This window comes from Barbatula barbatula, assembly GCF_947034865.1.
Source record: "Barbatula barbatula genome assembly, chromosome: 20".
NCBI classification, from domain to species: Eukaryota; Metazoa; Chordata; class Actinopteri; order Cypriniformes; family Nemacheilidae; genus Barbatula; species Barbatula barbatula.
This window is the reverse complement of record NC_136783.1, coordinates 8,183,140-8,206,949: the sequence shown is the minus strand read 5'-3', so window position 1 is coordinate 8,206,949 and position 23,810 is coordinate 8,183,140. Positions and strand designations below refer to the sequence as shown.

Genomic DNA, 23,810 nt, shown 5'->3' with positions numbered 1-23,810 from the left:
GTCCTCTGTAAATATATATTTATAATCTATATCTATGATATCGAAATATCTTCCTGAAAATAAACTGGACAACATTACTTAAAATGTTTAAAGAATGTTAACTGCTTAGAAGACATGGACAGCAATTAGCTGAGTCATTTCAAATAGTGACCCCTTTGCCCACTGTCACATTTTATGCAGATGCAGGATATGTCAGACAGACCTAACCATGGATGGCATTGAGAGGATTGAAGATGTTCTTAAGCAAATCATAACACAGCTGCATGACATTTGGACTAAAGTACTAGACACATATAGCCAAGACTCTTTCAAGAAGAATGAAGAAATGACAAAGTTTAACACCGGATCGCCCAACTTCTTGGTGTTAATGCAGGTTTTACAGGTGTGAGCCTGTGGTCATTTGTCTGTGCATTCCAAATTTCAACAGCTAATTTCAGTTTTAAAGAAGTTGAGACTAAACCTTCCTCTTAAGGCTTTGGCTTTCAGGTTCAATGTTTCTCACACCAATGTTTCTAGAGTTTGGCACAAATGAATGGGCATTCTTCATGACAGATTTGAGTTTTTGAACGAGTGGCCAGAGCAACCGTGCTGCCAGTAACTTACTGTAAAAATACAAGCAAATCGTTAACAGTGTACTATCTCAGACACTGCATTACTGTCTGTATTAACTACATTATACATACACAGTACAAAAGCAAACGCCGTTCAAATAGACTCACTATTCATTATATTTCTCTTGCAGACAATTTGAATCATCTTTTTGATGGCCCTCTTTCTTGTGAACATATTTTATTATTAGTGCTCGTTGATTTAGCCTACATTTGGAATATAGTGTATAGTTATATGAACAGGGACTGGAACTTTTAAATTGATAATAAGAAAGTATGTTATGTTCAGTCATGTTTTTGGCCAAATTTTCAATTTATTTTCATTGTATACACACAACAGAATACAGTATTCTAGTATACAGCCCTATTTGCAGTTTCTTTTTTGCCACCAGTAGGTAGGTTTTTGGGAGCCTTGAGTTGCCTCTAGCATCAATTTTCTCTGCAGCACCTCCGGTGGAGTTCAGAAGCCCGTTTAACCTCTGCTCCAGTCCGGAAAGTGTTTTTCCACTTAAAGATTTATGCTAAAGGCGTTTGTTTACAAATATTTGTATCTGAAATATGGAAATGTGTATTTTTCTGCATGGCTATAGTAGAGTAAACAGAAGTAAGCACACATTATGCCTGCGTAAACCACGTTTATACTTTAATTTGATAATTGCTGCTGCTGACCTTAAGGGGCGTGGTCATCGCGTCATCACATTACGTGTAATTTACGCGTCCAGTCTAGTCACACACGAGGATCATTGCGATCGATCCTCACAAAGAGGTCTTTATTGAAGAAAACATTTGGTTTTGGTTTATTTGTTGATGTTGGTAAAATGGCTACGTTTGAGTCTCTCGGGCTGTGCCATTGGTTGATCCAGCAGTGTAAGCAGATGGGCATAAATCGTCCAACGCCAGTACAGGAGAAATGTATCCCACCCATACTGGAAGGTAAAGATGTAAACCTGTATGTCATAACAGCCTTAAACGCGATAGTAATCTCAAGATCACAGTAATCAATCGGTTATAAAAGCATAATTGTGTGGTGCAATAAATCACAATCAAGTATTGGTTGTACTTTCGTGTGTTTTGGGTGGTTGAACTTGTAATAAGCAAAAAGCAGTGATCATTTTGTCACCCGATTTGTGTTTTTCACTCAGGTCGGGACTGCATGGGCTGTGCAAAGACTGGAAGTGGGAAAACGGCTGCTTTTGTCCTCCCAGTGCTGCAAAAGTTGTCTGACGACCCTTATGGTGTTTTCTGCTTGGTCTTAACCCCTACTAGGTTTACTTCGTTACTTTTTTACCTACATTTTTCTTATGAATGTTTTGTCAGCTGTGACATCATTATCTCTTCCTGTCTGTCCAGAGAGCTTGCTTACCAGATAGCAGAACAGTTCCGAGCATTAGGAAAGCCACTGGGCTTGAAGGACTGTATCATTGTGGGTGGAATGGGTAAGACGGTATTCAGAGTATCCTGACCTTGTCACACAAATAACTGTGATTGCAAAATATTTAATGTCTTGTATATGCAAACGCTTTATTTAGTATGTTGGTTTTTCTTTCAAGACATGGTCACCCAGGGTTTAGAGCTGTCGAGAAAGCCTCATGTTGTTGTTGCTACACCAGGACGACTTGCTGATCACATCAGAAGCTCTGACACCATCAGCTTGAAGAAAATCCAGTTTCTAGTAATGATGCTGAACTTTCAAACATTCCAATTAAATATTTTGCATTGTATTGTCTTCAAAATTTCGGAGCATGTCTTTTTAAAACAATTATTCTGTGTTTTTTGGCAGATCCTGGATGAAGCTGACCGTCTTTTGGAGCAGGGCTGCACGGATTTCACTAAAGACCTAGAGGTCATTCTTAGAGTTGTGCCCGCAAAACGCCAGACACTGCTGTTCAGTGCCACACTTACAGACACACTGCAGCAGCTACAGAGCATCGCCATGAACAAACCTTTCTTCTGGGAGCACAAATCTGAGTGAGTCACAGTTTGTTTGTGTGTGTGTGTGTGTGTAGACCCAAAGTCATGAGTGAGGTTGTTGTGTTGATGCTAATAAACCATAAAGCTGTTTAGACACAGATCAGGTAGTAGACATATTATGTTGATAAATATTAAGAAAGTGTTCTTCTCTCTTTCAGTGTGCAAACAGTAGAAGAGTTGGATCAGAGATACATCCTCACTCCTGAGAAGGTCAAGGATGCTTACCTGGTCCATCTCATTCAGAAGTTCCAGGATGAACATGCTGAATGGTCTGTCATAATATTCACAAACACATGCAAGTAAGTCCTCAGTTTCGGTGCAAAAGAATGTTTAGCTTAAGATGATGATGTGATGTAAAGTTTATAAATATTACAGGAACTGTCAGATACTCGCAATGATGCTGCGTGAATTCAAATTCCCAACCATCTCTCTGCACTCAATGATGAAGCAGGTAAAGGACGTGTTACCTAGATAAAACAGATTTGTACTTTTTGCCTAATTTCTGGCTTAAGTTTTTGTGTGTTATTTTCCAGAGACAGCGTTTTGCCAACCTGGCAAAGTTCAAGTCAAACGTCTTCAAAATTCTCGTAGCAACGGATGTTGCTTCTAGGTATGAAGCATTTTTCATCATTCTCATAATGGTTTCTAACCTCTGTAAGTCAAATTTGTGTAGTGTTGTGAAACAGCTTTAGAGTTGTCAGCAACAAGCAACCAATTATCAACAGTCTTTAAATATTGATATGCTTTGTACACTCTCAAAAATGTGTTGTTTACATCTAAGAGATGAACAAGCCAAATTAATGCAGGTTTTTTTCAAGGATAAAACAAACGTATTTCAGTTTGAATATTTATTTGCCTCTAATGTATTTTTTGTTTGTTTTTATCTGAAGGGGTTTGGATATTCCCACCGTACAGGTTATCATCAACCATAACACGCCAGGTTTGCCTAAAACTTACATCCACAGAGTGGGGCGAACTGCTCGAGCTGGTGAGTTTAGTGCTGACCTATTAGTGCTCTTAACATTAGTTAACCTTTGTGCTTTTAGCTTACATTGTCCTTTTTCTGTGGTCCAGGACGAAAGGGTGTATCCATTACACTAGTCACACAATACGACATCCACCTTGTCAATGCCATTGAGGAACTGATCCGTAAGTTCACCCAGAAAGTTTTAAGTCAGCCGGGCCTAATGAACCAATTTTACAGATACATTTATAACTGGCACTTAATTTTTAAAAGTCATCCCAGGCTCTAAAGTATTGCTATTATGAAATCACATTCAATGGTAGTCTACACTTGATGTATTGATTTACTGTATTGTTTGTATTTTTAGAGGCAAAATTGAAGGAGTTTCCAGTTGAAGAAAAAGAGGTGTTAAAGATCCTCACGCAGGTCAATGTAACCAGACGACAATGTGAAATTGTGAGACTCCATTTTATGAGTGGTCATTTTTTTGTTTCACACAGAACATCCATTTTATTGTATAATATTTTATTCTGTTGTAGAAACTGGAGGCAACTGATTTTGATGAGAAAAAGAACATCAACAAAAGGAAACAGATGATTCTAGATGGAAAAGTTAGTTTGTTTTCACACTGTCAGAAAATAAAGCTCTTCATGTAAACTTTCTGTAAAGGAAAGATATGTAAAAAAATTCAATTTTACATTGTGTTTGATTCAGCTTTATATTTGACCTATTTTATTTTGACATCATAGGATCCAGATTTGGAAGAAAAAAGGAAACATGAACTTGACAAAATCAAGCGAAAGGAAAAGATAAAAGGAAAAACTCAAGAAAAGCATCTGAAGAAAAAGCAACAACAACAAAAATTGTAACGTGACAGAAGTGGACTCTTGAAGCGGCATATTTGATATTGTACATATTGTACATATTGTTTTTCATCATTAATTTACCAAAATTCAATGTATACAAATACCACACTATTTTGAAATAAACAGCATTTTATTGAGACGTTTACTCTGTTCTTAAATAAAACAAGTTGCACGAAAATTGATGTAAATATATTGATTCGCAAACAGCAGTGACGTTTGCCATAGACTTTTATTTTGACAACTTCCGCTTTCACCCGGAAGTAAATCTTTGAACGCAGTCATTTCGACCGCTCTAGGTTGTACGTTCGATTTTGAACAAACCTTTGTGATTTCAGTTACTCTATTCAATCCACAGTTACATAAGATTAACAAGTCGTTTGGCTGAAATGGTAAGCATACACATAATACTGCTTATTAGTCTTGAGGTATCTGTAAATTATGATGGAGCGTTGTGGATTGGCGCTCACTTTCTTGCTCTGTAACAGAGATTCAGATTTTTGAAACTATCTTGATTCATTAAATCTGCACTTGTTGATGTAAACAATACAGTTCTGTGAACGCTAATACACACTCATGCAAACACAGAGAAACATACACCGCTAGATCACACAACTTGAGAGTTTCAATGTGCTTTTTTCCATTTAAAATCTTTCTATTTGATTATTATTCTAACTATGTCCGAGGTGATGAGCTGGTTTAACGTTATTTGACTTCTATTGTTTTCCAGCTCCCGTTATCTTTACTAAAAACAGCGCAGAACCACCCGATGGTGAGTACGAAGCCCCACATGTGCCGCTTGTTCTGTTTAGAAACTCTTTACGTTGAGCCCTAATAGAGCAACAATATTAATTTAGCATCATGGTAAAGAATGCAACGCTTCTCATTTATTTCCTTCACAGACTATCATAGTAATTTATGTTGGTTTGTGAAGGTTTATTTTGGCGAAGCTATATAAAGCTGCTTGTTAAGTCGTTAATCAAACAATGTTTAATTGCAAGGTTTCTGGTATAAAATAAACTGCCAAAAATCCATATACAGTTCGGTCCATAAATATTTTAACTGAGGCACACTTTTTATTTTAGCTATGTACCAAAATGTATTCGAGTTACAGTTTTATAATGGATATTGGCCTAAGGAGCAAACTCTCAGCTTTATTCCAGTGTATTCACACCCAGATTAGCTGAAGGGTTTATGACAGTTTTTTACAGCTCTTCAATATATAGCTTACCCCTTTTTCTAGGGACCAAAAGTAATTGGGCAGTTGAATCAAAAGCTGTTTTATAGACAAGTATGGGCTTTTCCTTTAATACTTTTCTCATATGATTACATGTTAAAGGTCTGGAGTTGATTCTGCGTGTGGTGTTTGCATTTGGAAGATGTTGCTGTGAACCCTAATCTTGGGGTTCAGGAAGATCTCCATACAAGTGAAACAGACCATAGTAGTTTGATAAAAAAACACAGCAAACCCATCAGAAAGATGCCAGGAACTTAAAGAGCAGCTAAGTCAACAATTTGGTACATTCTGAGGAAAAAAAGTACGGCACAAAAATAAACCTGGACATCTATATACGTTAATGGAAAAGTTCACCTCAAAATTTAGTTATTTTTTACTCACCCACATGACGTTCAATATGTTTTAAGACCTCCCGGCGTCTTCGGAACACAAATAAAGATATTTTAGGTGACATCCTCATAGACATTATGGTTGTCGTCAAGGTCCAGAAAAGTACTAAAGACATTGTTAAATTGGTGCGTCGGCTCAATTGATCTCCCTGAACCCAACGATGTTGGTTCACAGCAACTGCTTCCAAATGCAAACACCACACTTAGAATCAACTCCAGACTTTTAACAAGCTTCTTTTATGAAGAAAAATTATTCGACAAAAAGCCCATACCTGTCCATAAAACAGCTTTTGATTCAATTGTACAATTACGTTTGGTCCCTTGAAAAAGTTGGAAGCTACATATTAAAGAGCTGTACTAAACCCTTCAGCTAATCTGGATGTGAATACACTCTAAATAAAGCTGAGAATGTGCTCAATATCCGTTACAAAACAGTTACTTGAATTCATTTTGGTACACAGCTAAAATATACAAAAATGTTGCCTCTCTTCAAATATTAATGGACCCAACAGTAGCAGTCAACGTTGTTGATGGTAGAAACAATTCTCAAATGATGCAATCAGTTTACCTCCACAATATTTTTTGTTAGATTAAAGTAAAACCAGCTAAAGGAGTTGTCAATTTCTTAGGTTGTATTTCATCCTGCTTTTGTTTCCAGCTGGTGGAGTTGAAGAATGGTGAGACATACAACGGTCATCTGGTCAGCTGTGACAACTGGATGAACATCAATTTGAGAGAAGTTATTTGCACCTCACGGGTAAATAAAACACAGTCTCTAGAGAAGCGCTCAAGACACCTTGAAGGGTTCTTAAGAGTATTTTAAACATTGTTGTGTTTGAGAGGTCACACAACTTTAAGTTGAAATGTAAGTGATGTCATCTGTGTGATGTTTTACAGGATGGAGATAAGTTTTGGAGGATGCCGGAATGTTACATTAGAGGAAGCACCATTAAATACTTAAGAATCCCTGATGAGATCATAGATATGGTGAAAGAGGAAGTAGTGTCAAAGGGACGCGGCCGAGGTGGAATGCAGCAGAACAAACCACAAGGAAAGGGCAGGGGAGGCGGACCTGGGAGAGGAGGTGCAACAGGGAGAGGTCATTTTTATTTCAAATTCTCATTCTGCTTTGCCGCTTTAGAGATCACTGCACTCTGAGATCTGTTTACTGAAAATCCGGAATATCATATTGTGTTAACACCATTTTTGAAGTTGTCACATAATATCTCTTCTGTCCTTTTAGGTGTGTTTGGAGGCCGTGGTAGAGGTATTCCTGGAACTGGACGTGGACTGCAACAAGACAAAAAGTCTGGAAAACCACAAGGTGTCCAAAACCAACACTAGCTTTAATGCAGGGCCTGATGTGTTAGAGTTTTACTACTTTCATCCACAGAACACCTCTTTGGATCTCTTGACATTCACACATTTACATCTTTTTTTCTGTTAGAGCCTTATTTAAAATGTTCAGTCAATGCATCAAACTGACACATTATTGTTGTCATAAACCCTTTTTTGCACAAAGTTGATTTGTAAGACCTTGGATAATACAAAACATAGCCTTGGTCATGTTAAGTTTTACAAAATTCCTTAAAAATTAAAACGGATGTTTTGTGTCGTCTGCTTTCTCAGTTTGATAATCAACCCAAGAGAGAGAGTTTGATTTAAAAGGATCTCGGTGAAGATTTTAATTTAGACAAATCGTAATGGAAAGGTGCACTTCCATTAATTCTGAACCGTTTTTATTTTCTGTTAGCTCACGTTTGCTTTACGTTTTCACATTTGCTCTGTTTTAATTTTTTGTGCTTTACAGTGCAACTATGGTGTAACTTGACTTGTGTATAATGCACTTGTGAATAAAAGATTTTTGTTAAATATTGCAATTGACGGAAGTAGTTTGATTGACAGGTGATCTGACCAATCATAACATCACAACTATACCAATACAGATATGAGACATGATATTGTTGGAATCATTAATGAACTGATACCACACAGAAGCGTTCGGGAAGTGGTATTTTATGGCTAATATAATACTTATTGATATAATACTTATCTTACATATTACAATTAGGAGCAAGCTGGCAACATGTGCTTTGTGTCCCTGTGATGCATGCAGCTTCAGCATTCAGAGAGCAGCATTTGCAGAGACAATTGATAGGAAAGACATTTTCAGCAATGAAATCGTAAAGCAACAGCTGTACTATGTTTGTTGTATTTAACACAAATAAAGATTAAGACACTTATTATTTTCTGTACTTTTGGTTTTGCGTGTGTAAAATGACTCATTTGCAGCAAAAAGTTGTGTTTTTGTACTATTATAGTGTTTTAGAAATATGTTGAATGTGTTACTGTTCTATACAAAATTATGCCTTTTATAATATTTTGGTTTTTGAGATGTAACAGGATTAAAGGAGATTTAAAGAAATTATGTTGAAAGTACCATATAGAATATACTTTTTCTATGGTTGTAAACAAATCTATTGTAATTGGTTTTATACGTCAAAATGCTGAAAGAATGATACACATTATACATTTAGAATTGTTTTAATTATCAATAATAAATTGTAATTCATGGTAAATGTAATATATGGGCAATTCCGTGAAAATGTCAATCTTGCCATTAAATAATTTCGTTTTAACCAACGGTTTTTACGTCACGTCCGTAACGTTGGAATTGCCCATAGGCCTTCACGCTAAACACCTGCCTCTAATCTAACCTCCAGCTTTATCTCATCTCAGCCAATCAGTGGGTCTTCTCTTGTGTCCGTCAGGTGTTGCCATGGCAACAGATGAATCAGCCTCCATCCATCCTGGGGCATGTTCAAGCTCAAACCAGTACAACATGTTTCCTGGATGTTCAACGCACCACCGTTTCCGTTTTAAAAACGTTTTGTCGGGGCTGAACGCATTATGTCCCAGTGGGAGTGTTTCTTTTTTAGCTCACCGTAGAAAAAGTTTTTACCTTAAGTTCCCTCTAGCGTTTGTTGTTTGACGCAGGCCGCTGTAACCTATTTACAGTAGCCTATATTAGATGTTGGGGACAATGCTGACCAATGGATGCAAGCTATATTTCCCAATGACACATAACTACAGACTCGAGTAAACAGCACAAACCTTTATTTTTATTAAGTTCAGTCATTTTCACAACATAGACAGTTGATTTGGAAAATTTCACCACTGGACACTTTGACACCAAACCCCTTTGTAAATACAGTACATTTACTACTGCATATTAGTGTTTTTTCCTTGTACGTTACACTTTGATACCAGAAAAACTTAATAAAAACAATGGAAAGCATGATCAGCACAGGAAAATAAAAATACATAAAACAAATGTAGGAAATGGAGAACAAGCGCTGGATCGTAGTGATGACGATAGTGATGATAGTGGAGAGTCTACATTACAGGGCGAACCGTGATGATAAAGACTCAAGCCCATGTCTTTCACACATCTGTAAAATCACTCTATATCAGTGAAAAACTGTATGTGATTTTCAACAAATTTGATTGGTATTAAAAAAGTTTAGTCAGGCTTTTGAGTTTCAGTAAACCTTCTCCACATTCGATGGTATTCAGTCCAAATGTATCTCAACCAGTATTTAAACCACTTTACATAGGCAATCCCATTTCTTTCACATCCTACATAAAAAAAATGTTATTAGTGTGATGAATAATCATAACACATGATCGGGTATTTTCTTCAATATTGCTCTGTAATAAAGTGACACATTCATTCACAAGCAGGCATACACAACAGCAGGTAAAGAACATCCTTTTATCTTCTTCATATCTCTAAGTTTTTTTTAAAGCCCAGGATTTATACAACACAGTTCACACATAAAACCAAAGACTCAAATGTATTTACAGTTAGTTTCCACAAAAGGAAGACAGAATAGCAAAGGAAAGATGCAGGGTTAATTTGGGAGGATCTTGCACATGTAAACATTAAAACTTTTTTGCAAATTTTTGCATTATAGCTGCAGGCCTGGCATTAAACAGAGCCACATAAAATCTTTCACAGGACACCTAATCTAGAGAGTCATTATGGGAAATACTAGTCAAATCTGAGTAACTTTAGCTAAATGTTGAGAGAGAGTATTTAATAAGAGTATTGTTGATATTAGCCGGTATAAGATAATGGCCCCGCCTACAATGATGGAAGCAAGAGCATGGGCAGAAAATAAACTCAGATTCTGACTAAAAATACACTTACTAGACCTAACGCAGCAGTTAGAAAGGAATCCTACCACTATGTGCCTAAATGGCTTCATTTCCTTCCATGCAATTTACATTAAGGAATGTTTCTGTATGATATTTGGGTTTCAGTCTCTGGACTGAAATAACATGAGGCAAGGCAGTGAACAATTGATACGTCACAGATACAAATAAGCAAGAAAGGTTTGTGACAAGCACTGCAAAGTTACCATGAAAACAGCATTAACTGACTTCTCTAACTTTCTTTATATTTTTGTAAATTGGTCAAAAAATGATATCAATAACAAAACATTTTAGATATGCATCTCTAACTGTATTATTTAAATACTGTACTGTATTATGTACACAATCTGAATAAATATACAGAAATCTTTATCCTAGTCTTCTTTTATATTTGTTCATAAATCATTTAAGGACAGGGAGTATAAGAAAAAAAGAACCTTGAAACATGAAGTGAAATGAAGCCTATAACAGTGATTCTGTGTGCATTGACACATTTGTTAAAACAAACAAAAAAAGTGCTATGAACTTAAGCCCAATCTTTTCTCGTCCTAAACTAATTTAACATCACATTCCTCTAACATTTAAAGTTAGGCCTAATCAAATTGTTCAAATATTAGCAAACCCTTTAAAATTTCAAGCCTATTCCAAACACTTAAAGGGTAATATGGCTTTTTTATAATGACTTGCGGGTGAAATAAAATTATTTCAAAGCTTACAATGTTAAAATTCCTACAGTTCAGAGATGAGGGGGAGGAGCTAAGTCCTAGGAGGAGCTAAGGGTGTGGCCATAGCAGACATTAAGGGAAATTGAGGGTTTTATGTTTTTTGTTCTTTTTGAAATACCTAAATGTGTTGCTCGTGTTGGTGCAAGGCAGTGCAGATGGAGCTGGGTTTGATTTCAGCAAGCGCAGTCCTGGTGCGGAGCGGCGGGCTGCTCTGTGAGCTGGGGTCCCTGTTTGGCTCCCGTCACTGCAGGATCAGCTGCATCCAGACTCTCAGACATCTTCTCACAGATTATGTCCACCAGCCGCTCAAAGGTTTGTTTGACGTTGATGTTGTCCTTGGCACTGGCCTCAAAATACTCAAAACCTAAATAAAGACCAAAAGTCTCTGTCACAAAAACCGGTAAGCTACATAGAAGATCATTGAAAATACTCTTGACACAAGATGTATCCTTTATAGGAGTTGATCCCTTAATGTATTTTTATGAGCTTAATATATAAAAAACCTCCAAGATGTCAATTATTGTTAGGAATATTTTGATATGCATACTTTTTACATATTTAATAGCCAAATTTATCAACAAAAATGGTTAAATATGCAATATTTATATTGTGTCAGAAGCAAGATACTATGTATGACGCATGATCCAGGGAAAGTAGAGATATGTTCACCACTACAGGAGAAACATTACCGAGGTGCTCGGAAAGCTGTCGGCCCCTCTCAGAAGCCACGACCCTCTCATCTTCCATATCACATTTGTTGCCCACCAGAAGCACCTGGGCATTATCCCACGAGTACGTCTTAATCTGTGTGGACCTGTAGAAGATTAGAACGCAATAAATATATGTTTGCTGGCAAAGCAGGGTTTCCTATTCTCTTTTTTAAGTTCTTTTTAGCTGGATGTATTGGTCTCACCAGTCCTGCACTGCAGCGAATGACTCCTCGTTGGTGATGTCGTACATCAGGATGAAGCCCATGGCTCCACGGTAGTAGGCAGTGGTGATGGTCCTGTAGCGCTCCTGTCCTGCTGTGTCCTGTTGAGGAAGAGCCAGCAAATCATAACATGAACCGAACAACATAAATCAACCGAAATGACCAAAACTTGAGTTAAAATGTACATTTATTTACTGGTATTAGCCAATTATTTTACTTTTGCATGATATCATGATTTGAGAAATTTCAAGGACTTCAATTTCATCAAAACTGACTAGCAAAATGAAAGTAGACACATTCAAATAAAACATATCACCAAAATAATATTTTAACATGTTTAAGTTTTTAGATAAAAATGTTTTCAGGACATGTAGGTCATTAGAAACATAAACTGGTAGTGTTGCAAAGAGAGTATACAGAAATGTGCTGTTTAGGGTTAACAAGTAGTTAAATAAAGTATTCAATGACACTGCTGTTTTTCAGACAAACAAGGAAAACAGAATTAAGCTATGGTTTAATTTTTGGCTCCACCTGTGACGAAATCCAATAGTCCACGAACGTAAGAATATAGGCATTCAGAATGTTAATGGTTTAATAGGTAAAGAACTGATCTCTGCATCACTGCACCAGAGATATGAGCCTGTTAACTATGAACACTCTCAGTTAAACCATTATGCATACAGACCAAACAACCAACTAAATTATCTTTCTGATGTTTTAAAAAAAGTGAAGTTCAAAAAAGATTCATTTGATATTTTATTTGTAAATCTTTATGATTTAAAGTAATCTAAATGTAAAAAAAGTGTCCTGGATTTTCATGTCACTACTGAAACAGTATTTATAGGGGTTAGCCACACCCCTATAATTTTTAACAAGACTCATTACTGTGTCCCTTTCTCCAATAGCTACATGGTGAGTAGATCGGTCTAATGTTTTTGAAGTAAATGTGTTCAAAAGTCTGAAAACCTGTGTGTTACTTTCAGCAACGTCACTACCAAACATCTTTCTCTGCAATCAAGCAAACTTCTTTGGGCGTTATTTCATAAAATTGTGTCTGTTCAAAACTGTGCTTGCTAACCATGTGTTGATTAGCATCTTTGCGCTTGGCTCAAAAGTATAAAAAAATTGTCACTACCAAAACAGTCATGACCGAAACGTATCATATATACACTTAATCCTTTATTTGGGGAAATAAATAGAACTCCGTACAGTTATGCAAATAGTAATGATATAGTATGTGAACTGTAGGTTCCCTTTTGATAAATGCTATTGGAAAATTCCTGTTTTATTCGATACTGAAGCCATGGTTAACGTCTGCGAAAATCACAGACCATTGGCTTTTGGACCAGCTATTTTGGGCGGCACCACTCGCCTATATAAGTCCGGGCTGAATGCCATTAGGACTATTTTCTCATTCAGCGGGATCATCTCGCTGCTTCGAAGAAGAAGCCTCACTCTCCGTAGAAACCAGCCCTGCAGCGGAAACTACGCACCCAAGCGCTTCCCCTGCGGCTATCCGAGAAGAAAATGTCTCTAAAAGAATCTCTAAGTCTCTAAGTGCGTTGTTTCAAATGGCGCCTAGAGACTGCGGCTCCTTCTCTCCTTCAGCAAAGAACCGAAAACATGACGACATCTTAGTTCCGTGTCAGCCACCGTAGTGCTTTGAAAAGGAGGGGGGAGCCTTTGGTTGCGATTCGCAACCTCAACGCTAGATGGCGCCTAATATTATACGCTGGACCCGTAATACAGTTTTGCATATTCAATATGTTTTTTTAATGGCTGGTATTTAGAATCAATGTGGCCAATTTGGGGTTAATTGCAGAAATTAACAGACACAGCATGCAAGTTTAGCATCAAAACGGAATACTCCACACTCAATATTACTTTTACTGCAGACAGTTAAATATATCCATATTCCCTGCTGAAGCTACCGCTGGGTTTTAGACAAGACACCTCACAGTACTGTTTGGGTAAGACTGTCGCTGCATGGCGTGTTGTTTTGTGTAACAATGTAACATCGCATTAAAAAGTGAATGATGATAAGTAATTTTTCTGTGTTTCAGATGCTGGTTTTACACCTAAATGGCTTTAAAAAAAAGGTAAAAGTGATATACGACTGAAGGGAAATATATTATTGTGACCAGTTTTGTGAAAAATAAACTACACCCTTTTATGGTTTACGCATTAGAATAAAAATAAATGATCCTCACCAGGTCTTTAAGGAATACTTCAGGCTTGAATCAAAATGTCCCCATGTTTTACTTACCCGGCTCGACACGGCTCTGGTCTTAACAAAGGTCTTCTTAAGCGAATGGATGTGTTTGTTTAAGAGAAATATTACGGGAGGCACGTCCTCGGAACAACCATGGAGGGGAGGGGGTGGGCAGGTACAGGAAGTCTCCAGGAAGGTGCGCCCAGCATGGGGAATCAGGGGGCCAAGATGGGGATCTTGGAGTTCGGGCTCTGAAGACTTGGAAGGCATGACAGGCTCTAAAGACTTGGAAAGCTTGACAGGCTCTAAAGACTTGGAAGGCTCCCCTTTAAAATCGAAGGGGTCAAACTCCACGGTGAAACAGACTCGTTGGAGCGTCGAGGGGTTGGCGGCGAACATTCAGTTTAGACGTGTTACTGCGTGCCAGTCCATAAGAGCCACGGGTTGCTGGTCCGGGAGAGCTCACCCCATCACCCGATAGCAAATGTCCAACAGGTCCTCCACGCAGCTCTCCAGGAGATTCTGGAAAGTTGAAGCCAATATATTCCATATTAATGGGTTCTCATCTTCTGTAATGGAACTTGTGGAGACCGGACTTGAGGGGCAGCCTCAGAATAAGGAATTGGGATGGATGCGCCGCAGTGACTTCTGGGACATCAAGTGGGTTCCGTATGCATGCAAGGTACACATCCAGCTACTTTTTATGTGTTCTCTGTTCTTGAGTATTAGAACAGACTTTGATAGTTAATGATGACGTAGAACTAGAATAAAAGGACACAAGACCGCTAGAGAACACATATTGAGAAATGGCCAAAGAACATAAAAACAGGCCGAGTCTTATTGATGGGGGTGATCGCTGACAGGTGCAGTGATTGCTGATGATAGACTGGTGAGGGAACGTGGAAGTTAATGGGTGATGTAGTCAAGGGGGATCACAGGAGAAACAGGCACAGGTAAACACTGGAGGCAGACAGGACCCTGACAATACAATTTAAGGTATTATTTATTCATAAGGTTTCTTCCATCTTAAACAATTTTTTTCTGTGTATAGTGGCATTAACCGCCACAATCTTATCTCCAGTAATATTTAAGAAATGTCAAATATAACTCAATCTGATTTTCTGAGAGGTGGTAAGACAATGAACTTGTATGCAAGGATCCAGATGGATCATGCGTCACTGCAGATTATATCAAAGTAACCTGACAAATCAATAGACCAAATTTCTCTTTGGCACTTAGTTTCATTCCATTGGAGAATTTATGAGATCATATTGTGTTCCTACCACTGCAACTACCGACAGACCCAGGATCTGGAATGGAGACTGGAAGTCTATTTTTGGCTCTGGAGTCTGAAACCACAAAAATACATCAGCATCTTTTCAGCAATATGCTGCAGTGTTTCTATTTTCTATTACACTGTTTCTGAACCATAAAAAACAATATAAAAGGTATACAGAATATACATCTACTGTATGTTAAGAATTAGATTGTTTTCTATATGCATATGACAAAATGTGTACTACAGATGGAGTTAATACAATGCAATGCAATTGACTTTCCATTTCCAGTGTAAAGAATGAACTACATGTTATATAAACATAAAATGTAATATGTATTATTTTATTGACCTGCCACACACAAAATTCCTTTCAGAGCTGATAACCCGAACGGCATTTGCTGAATAATGTGATGTGTCATGTGACTATTGTTACTACGGGAGGTCATGTGACATTGTAAGGCATTTGATTCAAGATTGTCAAGATTTTGTCACATACACAGTTATATAGAGAATATACAACCAGCCGTGAAATGTAGGTCAGGTCAGCTCTAAAGACAGTGCAAATATTTTAAAAATATAAACCCAAAAGGAAAATATAAATAATATAAAGAAGGAATGAGCAGGAATATGCAAACAGACAACAAAAAAAGAGCAGTCAGTGCTGTGTGCAAGTAGCAATGTAACTAAATTGGATGTCGAATGTTCTTAAGAGTACGATGAGTGAGGTCAAATAATGTTCAGAGAAACAGTTTAGGAACCTGATGGCCTGAGCAAAAAATATTCTCCTGAGGCTCTCAGTTTTGGCCATAAGACTACGGAAGCGCTTACAAGATGGCAGCAGCGTAAAAAGACAGTTACCAGGGTGGTTGAAGTCTTTTATGATTTTTGCAGCTCTGCCTTTGCAGGGATGGTAGAAGCGCACAACAACCTGCAGGGCTTTGCAATCTTGACTAGAGCTTCTGAGATGCAATGAGTTAAACCAGGATTGTTGGTGAAATCCTGAATTTCCTCAGCTGTCGCAGATGGTGCAGTCTTTGCCTGGCTTTATTCACATGTGTCTGAATGTGTGAAGGCCACGTCAGGTCCTCACGAGATGTTTACACCGAGGTTCTTGTAGCTGCTCACCCTCTCCACAGGGGTCCCTTTGATCATAAGAGGAGTATAGCTCCGCTGCTGCCTCTTCCTGAAGTCCACAATCAACTCTTTGGTTTTGGTCACATACAGAGAGAGAGAGACCGTTGTCCTGGCACCAAGATGTAAAATTCTCTACCTCATCCAAGTATGCGGTCTCGTTATTGTTGAAAATAAGGCCCAGAACCACCGTATCATCAGCAAATTTGATAATAGTAGTGGAGCTGTGAGAAGACACGCAGTCATGTGTGTAGAGAGGGTAGAGTAGGGGACTAAGGACACAGCCCTGTGGCGCTCCTACACCCAGGGTGATGGAGTTGGAGGTGAAATGACCTACTTTCACTACCTAAGGTCTGTCAGTGAGAAAATCTTGGAGATTCAGGAGTTTGAAAGTTAGCTTACTGGGAACCATAGTATTGAAACCTGAGCTGTAGTCAATGAATGGCAGCCTTACATAGTTCCCATTGTTGCTGTCAATGTGCATGAGGGAAGAGACCAGGACATGATAGGCTGATTTGCTCATTATTGTTAAAGTATATTTAACAGAATATTGATGAAGTAGTGATCTGATATTTCTTTCTGAACCTTATTTGCCACAGAAATAAACCGAAAGCTTTTCTCTGGCGTGTGCTGATCTGTGAAATGGGGGGAGGGTCATTTTTCACCAGAGGGAAATTTGAGGCATTGGGGGGAGGGGTCCTGACACATCATAGGCTTTTCGGATTGGCTACTCCTCCAATGCATGAGAAAACCTACACAATCATACAGGCTTGCTACTGACTCTCTCTAAAGACCACCGCAGATCTTTATTCAAATACACCAGCTTCATTGACTCCAATGGCTAATTTAATATATTCAGCTCTTTGTTATTTGTAATCTCATGTAATTCTGTGTTTCTACAGAGTTGCTTTATGTATTTATTTTTTTGACTTGGTCTCTATGTACATTGCTATACATCTAACCTTGCTGCAAGAAAGATCTTATGTAATTTTGGAAATTAAATAAGGCATGTCCAGTTGTTTCACACAATGAGCAGTTGGCTGCCACAAGCATTAACGCATTACAATTCAAGAGGTATTTAAAAACTTTTAATAAACCAATAGAAATGCCGTTTTGTACGATTTTGGAACTGTGTAGGATACCAATAAAATTTGGGTCTTAAAGCATAACTAGTACCATTGCTTTAACCTCTATTCCTGAGATGGGATTTATTACTCTGAGATGTAAGGATCAATATCAATAAAGAGTATATTTAGACAGCGGTATAAACGCAATTGATTGTTAACTATAGAGCTTAGACTGAACTGTAAAGAACTTTCAAATAAGGAAACAGCTCAAATTTAATAGAAACTTCTTCCTGCTCCAGTTCTTTATTTAAAAACAAATCTATAAATCTATACGCTTGGCCTTTTTTTACCCCTTGCTTCAGATGACCAGAACAAACCCATAAACTGGCACATATGTAACAAGCAAACATTTCACTAAACTCAAAAGCCCAATACTGATGGGTAATTATTTCTCACCCAGATCTGCAGTTTTATCCTCTTGTCATTCCTGTAGATGGTCTTCACCTTGAAGTCAATGCCCACTGTGCTCACAAACGCTGGTGTGAAAGAGTCGTCTGCGTAACGAAACAGAAAACTCGTCTTCCCGACACTGCTGTTCCCGATGATCAGGATTTTGAACATGTAATCAAAGTTTTGATCGGAAGACTCCTTTTGTCCATAACGGTTATCTGTAGCTGAAGCCATCTAGAGGGTACAGAGAAAGTGAGGTTATTCAAGATTCCTAATAATATGTTTAGTTTAACATAGATGTTAGGAAGAGTTAGCATTCTGTGACACAAGCATTAGCTGATAACCAGGCTTGCTTGACGTGTCTGCGTGAACCAAAGTTGCAACAAACTTCACTTCTGTATTGAAATGTTTTTGCAGAGTGAAACTGAATATCGAAATATAAATTTTTTCCCACTGAAAACTGATTGGATATAGAAAAGAATGTAATTCAATAACGGATGTATCAAACTTACAAAAACAGAAAAGGATACGCCATTCCAGAGCAGAAGTACAATATCATATTTTCATAAAAGATTACAAAGACAAAAACGAAATTCAGCTAATCAGAATCAAGGACCAGAACTGACCGTTTTGTAAAGATTTAAGATTTTGAGGACTGCGCACTTGGGATTTCTTGCGAGAGCGCGTATGTAGACAGGCCTGGAGTATTTTTGACCTATTGACGACAGTTGATAAAGGAAAGTTAGCGCAAAGCCCTGATATGGAGATGGACTGGGTGTGTTTTATGCAAATGACTTAACTTCTGCACGCGGCCACTCATTTAAAATAGTCCAAATTCACTAACATGAGGACGAGGTTAAAAACAAATGTATGTGCGTACACACATGTTGTGAATCAGGCGGAAGTTTCCAATAGAAGTTAAAATACGTGCGTATAAATACATAAAATCTACATTATTGTGAATGAGACCCAATGTGCACTAACAAAGTAAATAGAATTTTAAATTTACAGGTGCACTTTAAAGAAACCTAACAATTTAGTTATTCGTATGATTTTGTACGTTGTAAATCGTACAAAAACGTACCATAACTAGAAAAATGCCGATAAAGAACCCCCACCCCTAACATCACTGGCGCAATAGGAAATCATACAAAAACATATGAATGAGCGTTATGTTTTTGCAAGATTGTGTTGGTTGTTTTCTTGGTAGTCTTTCAAGCCGCATTACTCATTTCCAAATTTATACATATTAAATTTACTGCCTGCTTTTTCTGTGCAAAACAATGAATGGGTACTGCAGAGTTAAAGCCTTAGAAAGGATGTTAAAAAACATAAATAAATTAAAAAAAATGGATCCGTGCTTGATATTCTTCTGAAGACTTCTGAAGCCAGGAAACACCTTTGTTTTTACTGATAACTGTGTCAGCGAGGCTCTAGACAGACCATCAGTCTGATTTGTAAATGATTTATTCTGATGGGACTGGATTAACCGGTTCATTGAAAAGAATTATCGGATCACAAATTAGACATAACTACTTCGCTCAAGCTAATAAGAATGTCAAGATTTGTTGTGCCTCGAATATTGGTCTGTTCATCACAAAGCTATCACATGACTTCACATGACCATGTTTATACATTGAGTGGTGCATTTAAACTTATGCTACATAGTTAAAAAAAGCACTAACACTAAATTAACATTTACCCATTTACTATCCTATCAAAAATATATAAATGAGTGACTCATTTTTCCTGTGACCAAACAACAGAGTTAGGGTCAGCACCTTGTCACTGGTGTGTTGGGGTGGAAGAACCCAATTGCAGGCAGCGACGATGAGGTTAAACAAAGACTTTAATAAAATAAAAATTACAAATAATACACCCACGGTGGGGGGAAAACTGAACTGAGGCACGACAAAAGGAATTTGAAGCACTGCCAGCTCTTGGCCTTATCTGACATTTTCTTTTGGTGTCAGAACGATAATTGGTACAGGAGTCTTTGAATATATAACACGTATTTGTTCAGCTCCATCTAACTCTGCCAAATAGCAAAGCATTGCTGTTCACAAGAGGTTCACACGATCTGCTGAAGCCATTGCCGAAATGATCTGTAACTTAAGAGTCTTCTTTTTTAGAACGCAATTAACCGAACAGGATTTTAAAGGTGAGCTGGGAAGGAAGTTTGGTCTGCAGGACAACTGTAACATGAGCTCACATGCTATACAGACCACGATGACTTGGCAAAGCACAGAGAAACAGAACAACGGCAACAATCAGATCTTATTTATGTCAAATGCTCTCATTTCTCTATTAAAGAAGGGCTGAAACACTGTTTCGCTTTGACATGGGCAGTTGTTTGATTCTAATCAGGCTGTCTCGAGCAGTTTGAGGGAAGGTTGGTTTAGTTCGATGATCCCAGAGTGGCCATTACAGCCTCACATTTACTTTAAGCCTCACATTTCTTTTACATGTTTAAATAAAGGGAGTGCAAGGGTTTCAAAAAGGCCCACAATGAAAATTATTTTCTCTCTTTCTAAAAGCACAAAATTAGATATTTTTGCAGTTTGTCAAAACTGTTATCTTTGCACACAAAAACAACACATCTATGATCACCATTAACTTTTATGTAGAGAAAGACAAGAATCTTCATTTCACGAGTGAACCATCTCTCTGTAATGTTAGGTACTATAAATTAGGTTAAAAGGTTTTCACTCAAAAATGAAATTTCTGTCATGAATGACTGAACCTCAAGTTGTTCCAATTCTGTATAAATGTATTTGTCCTGTTGAAAACAAAGAAAGATATTTGGAAGAACGTTAGCGACAGAGATTTCTGTGACACCATTGACTACCCTTAAAATGGTTGTCAAATGTGCGCCAGAACTGTTTGTTTTCCTAAATTCTTCAAAATATTATCTTTTTAACAGAACAAAAAAAAACAATAATGTAATAATTCTTTCTTCTATGGAACACTCTAAATACAGTTGTGTTAAAAACAACACAATGTGTTAAATAGGATAACACAAACAATGCGTTAGAATGAACACATCCATTTTAAGAGTGTAGTACCTTTAATAAGGTACTGCGCACACAAAGAAACCGTTACTATTTCTGCAGTATATAGTATGCACACTGTGCAATGTTTCTATATACATGGAATACCCAGATAACTGTTTTTGCAAAAATAATCGACAACAGAGCTCAATGAACTGAGTACCGTTTCCTACAATGCAATGAGTACCTTCCAATTCCATTTGCAATTCCTAAAGAATGAAATCTTGTCAAGCCCTACATTTATTCCTCATTCCAGAAGCCATTTCACATACCAACGTCACAAAAGGAAAGAAAACACCACATTTCATGTCGACTTTAAGTAAGCCTGTATTTCATTTACAACAATATCTCTCTCCTTTGCACGCACACATACAGATAAAGATTTTTCTATTTATTTATAGAATTGTCTTTATCAGATACTCTCAATACTGGGACAAAAAGGTCCAAAAGAGGGAATGGTGATGTGTCAAATAAGCATCCTATTCAATTTCTAGGACACCTGAAAATCAGATACATTTGTATGATGCCGGACGAGAAAGCTTTGGATAGTTTGCACAATTGCACATCTCAATTAAAAGCCTTCAAAACCCAGTCCAAAAGTAGAAAGAAACACTTCTCCTGAGGAGACTCTGGAAACCGATCTGCAACTCAGCACACGTCTGGTGTGTCTGAAACATTCGCAGAACACCAAAGCATCCTGAAATAAGTCTCTCCTGATAACACAGGGCTGGAGTTGACTAAAAATAGAAGCAAACTTTTAGACCGGCTGCTTTTCCAGGCCCAACAAAAACAGAGATGCCGGACCGCCTCCGGTGGAACTGAGCGCATCTTTGTGGCCATACTGTTGAAGTAAAGATGTTTCAGCAATAAGAAAGATAAGGCTCTGCTCTGGAGAGTGCTTTTCACTTCCTTGACACTCCAATCCTCCATAATGCAAAGGTCTGGGAAATCAACACTGACAGCATTGGGGACCTTGTTGTTTGTGCTGCGTTATCCAAGAACTGTCATACTGAATTGTTAAGAAATCTTCATTTTAAATGTCATTTCAGATAGCATGTTGATTTCCCACAGAAATAAAACGAGAAGCAAAAGAGAGCATACAGAGCCATGTTTTTGTGGCTGTCCAGAAAGATGGTTCGAAACAAGGACACGATTAATATCAGCAATTTTGTTAAAAGAAATAGGGAAAATCTCATAGGACATAAAGCCATAATTGGGATTACGCTTGAAGGGTTTAACGAGACATAATTCAACGAATTTCATCAATATATGCAAATATATTATACAATATAGTGCACAGCATCATTTAGAGAAAATGCATAAACCAGCAAGAGATCAAGGCATCCTTACATAATAGGAAACAGCACATGTACACGCAACACTGCTGCGGAAGATATTTTCACCTGATTCACCATCTTCTGAGATGATGCAAAAGAAAACGATCGCGATTTCATTATTCTTACTGATGTATATAAACGCATACAAATAAAAAGAAAATACGTGCGATGCAGTGTCAATGTGTTAAATGTAATATGGCAGATGTGCCTTTCATTGCGAGTAAAAACAGAAATATGCGCGATGTCCATGTCAAATGAAGGTTATTCCTTCTGCCGTCAGCTTTTAATCTTTAGCTCTTTTACAGTAAACACACGCACAGCTAGCATGTATTCCGATGTATTCATCGCAAATAATTTCAAACGCATTTTACTGCGGTCTTACCGTAAAATCCGTTTTAAGCGTCACTTACGCCAATACTGCGCCTCTTTCAACACCTGCAGACAAACTTGACGTCACTTGAAAGACGTGTGACGCAAAGACGGGGCGGGACCAGAGGCACTTTGATTGACGCCTTGGAGAACGAATACGGTCGCGATCCCTCCCGCAGGACGTAAAATATTCAAGAAGCTTTAAAACCGACATCATTCATTATTGAGCAGTCGGGTCTTCAGTCTCTCCATAATTAATCAATTAAAACGGTTGTAAAGAATGACCAGCTGGCACAAACATTTGTTTACATGGAGAATGCAGGTCAGTGGCCTTTTCAACACACTGATATGTAACCAACGCTCGTCCCTTTACCACAGCTTCTGATATTTACATATAAACGTTTTGACGGTACAATTATAAACTCAATAGTTTCTGTGAAGCCGGAACTAGTTGCAGATGAAAATAACTACTGACTAAAATAATACGCAATCCGAGCAATAACAAGCCAAACCAAAACGATTGAAACATTTGTCAAGTATACACGAATTTGAACACTGGGTGGCGCGAAAAACCACGAGTGGTGTATAGCTTTGAGCTAAGGTTATTTACACAACTGAAGTTTAGGGTCACTTGCTTTTCCTCATTAAAGGACATAAAAAAAGCTACGGAATGACACTGTTGGACTAAGGGAATTATGTCCCCATACACTCTTAAAAATGAAGGTGCTCCAGGATGCCATAGAAGAATAGTTTTTTGTCTAAAGGGTTTCATAAAGAACCTTTAAGGTAAGAGGAGGTGGTTCTTTAAAGAAACCTTGACTAAATAGTTCTTTGTGTAGGATAACTAAAAATGGTTCTCTATGGCATGGCTGTGAAGAACCTTTTAAGTACCTTTATTTTTTAAATAACAATGTGATGTCTCTCAAACCTTTTTTCCATAGTCAAGTATGTCCCCGTTCAAATATGTCATGAAATATAATTATTTTATTTTCTATAAAAGCTAGCCCTT

At 37.7% G+C, this 23,810-nt stretch overlaps 3 protein-coding genes across 8 annotated transcripts; 2 read left to right on the top strand and 1 right to left on the bottom strand.

Annotated features, from left to right (window-relative positions):
• Positions 1-1,286: 1,286 nt before the first annotated feature.
• On the top strand, positions 1,287-4,739 carry ddx49 (DEAD (Asp-Glu-Ala-Asp) box polypeptide 49). Of its 4 annotated transcripts, XM_079483095.1 has the most exons (13): positions 1,287-1,541; positions 1,751-1,874; positions 1,959-2,044; positions 2,159-2,280; positions 2,389-2,576; positions 2,738-2,878; positions 2,955-3,030; positions 3,113-3,189; positions 3,470-3,567; positions 3,654-3,728; positions 3,911-3,999; positions 4,083-4,154; positions 4,293-4,739. In XM_079483095.1, the coding sequence occupies exons 1-13, from the start codon at positions 1,427-1,429 to the stop codon at positions 4,410-4,412; spliced, it is 1,383 nt and encodes a 460-aa protein (XP_079339221.1). In that variant the 5' UTR covers positions 1,287-1,426; the 3' UTR covers positions 4,413-4,739. The 4 variants fall into 4 exon arrangements, with proteins under 4 accessions (XP_079339221.1, XP_079339219.1, XP_079339220.1 ...); XM_079483093.1 differs by having other exon boundaries at positions 1,311-1,541; positions 2,159-2,576; positions 4,293-4,584; XM_079483094.1 differs by having other exon boundaries at positions 1,313-1,541; positions 1,751-2,044; positions 4,293-4,584.
• Positions 4,631-7,908, top strand: lsm4 (LSM4 homolog, U6 small nuclear RNA and mRNA degradation associated). The gene is made up of 5 exons (XM_079483096.1): positions 4,631-4,798; positions 5,137-5,178; positions 6,691-6,789; positions 6,930-7,131; positions 7,276-7,908. The coding sequence occupies exons 1-5, from the start codon at positions 4,796-4,798 to the stop codon at positions 7,374-7,376; spliced, it is 447 nt and encodes a 148-aa protein (XP_079339222.1). The 5' UTR covers positions 4,631-4,795; the 3' UTR covers positions 7,377-7,908.
• Positions 7,909-9,128: 1,220 nt separating this feature from the next.
• rab3ab (RAB3A, member RAS oncogene family, b) lies at positions 9,129-22,970 on the bottom strand. Of its 3 annotated transcripts, none has more exons than XR_013788060.1 (6): positions 22,815-22,970; positions 18,052-18,279; positions 11,889-12,007; positions 11,665-11,789; positions 11,094-11,339; positions 9,129-9,671 (listed from the first exon to the last, which is right to left on the bottom strand). XR_013788060.1 is itself a non-coding variant. In XM_079482518.1 (6 exons), exons 3-6 carry the CDS (start codon positions 14,515-14,517, stop codon positions 11,149-11,151), a joined length of 780 nt encoding a protein of 259 aa, XP_079338644.1. In that variant the 5' UTR covers positions 14,518-15,467; positions 18,052-18,279; positions 22,815-22,836; the 3' UTR covers positions 9,130-11,148. The 3 variants fall into 3 exon arrangements, 2 of the variants coding, with proteins under 2 accessions (XP_079338644.1, XP_079338645.1); XM_079482518.1 differs by adding an exon at positions 14,173-15,467 and having other exon boundaries at positions 9,130-11,339; positions 22,815-22,836; XM_079482519.1 differs by having other exon boundaries at positions 9,130-11,339; positions 22,815-22,907.
• Positions 22,971-23,810: the final 840 nt, after the last annotated feature.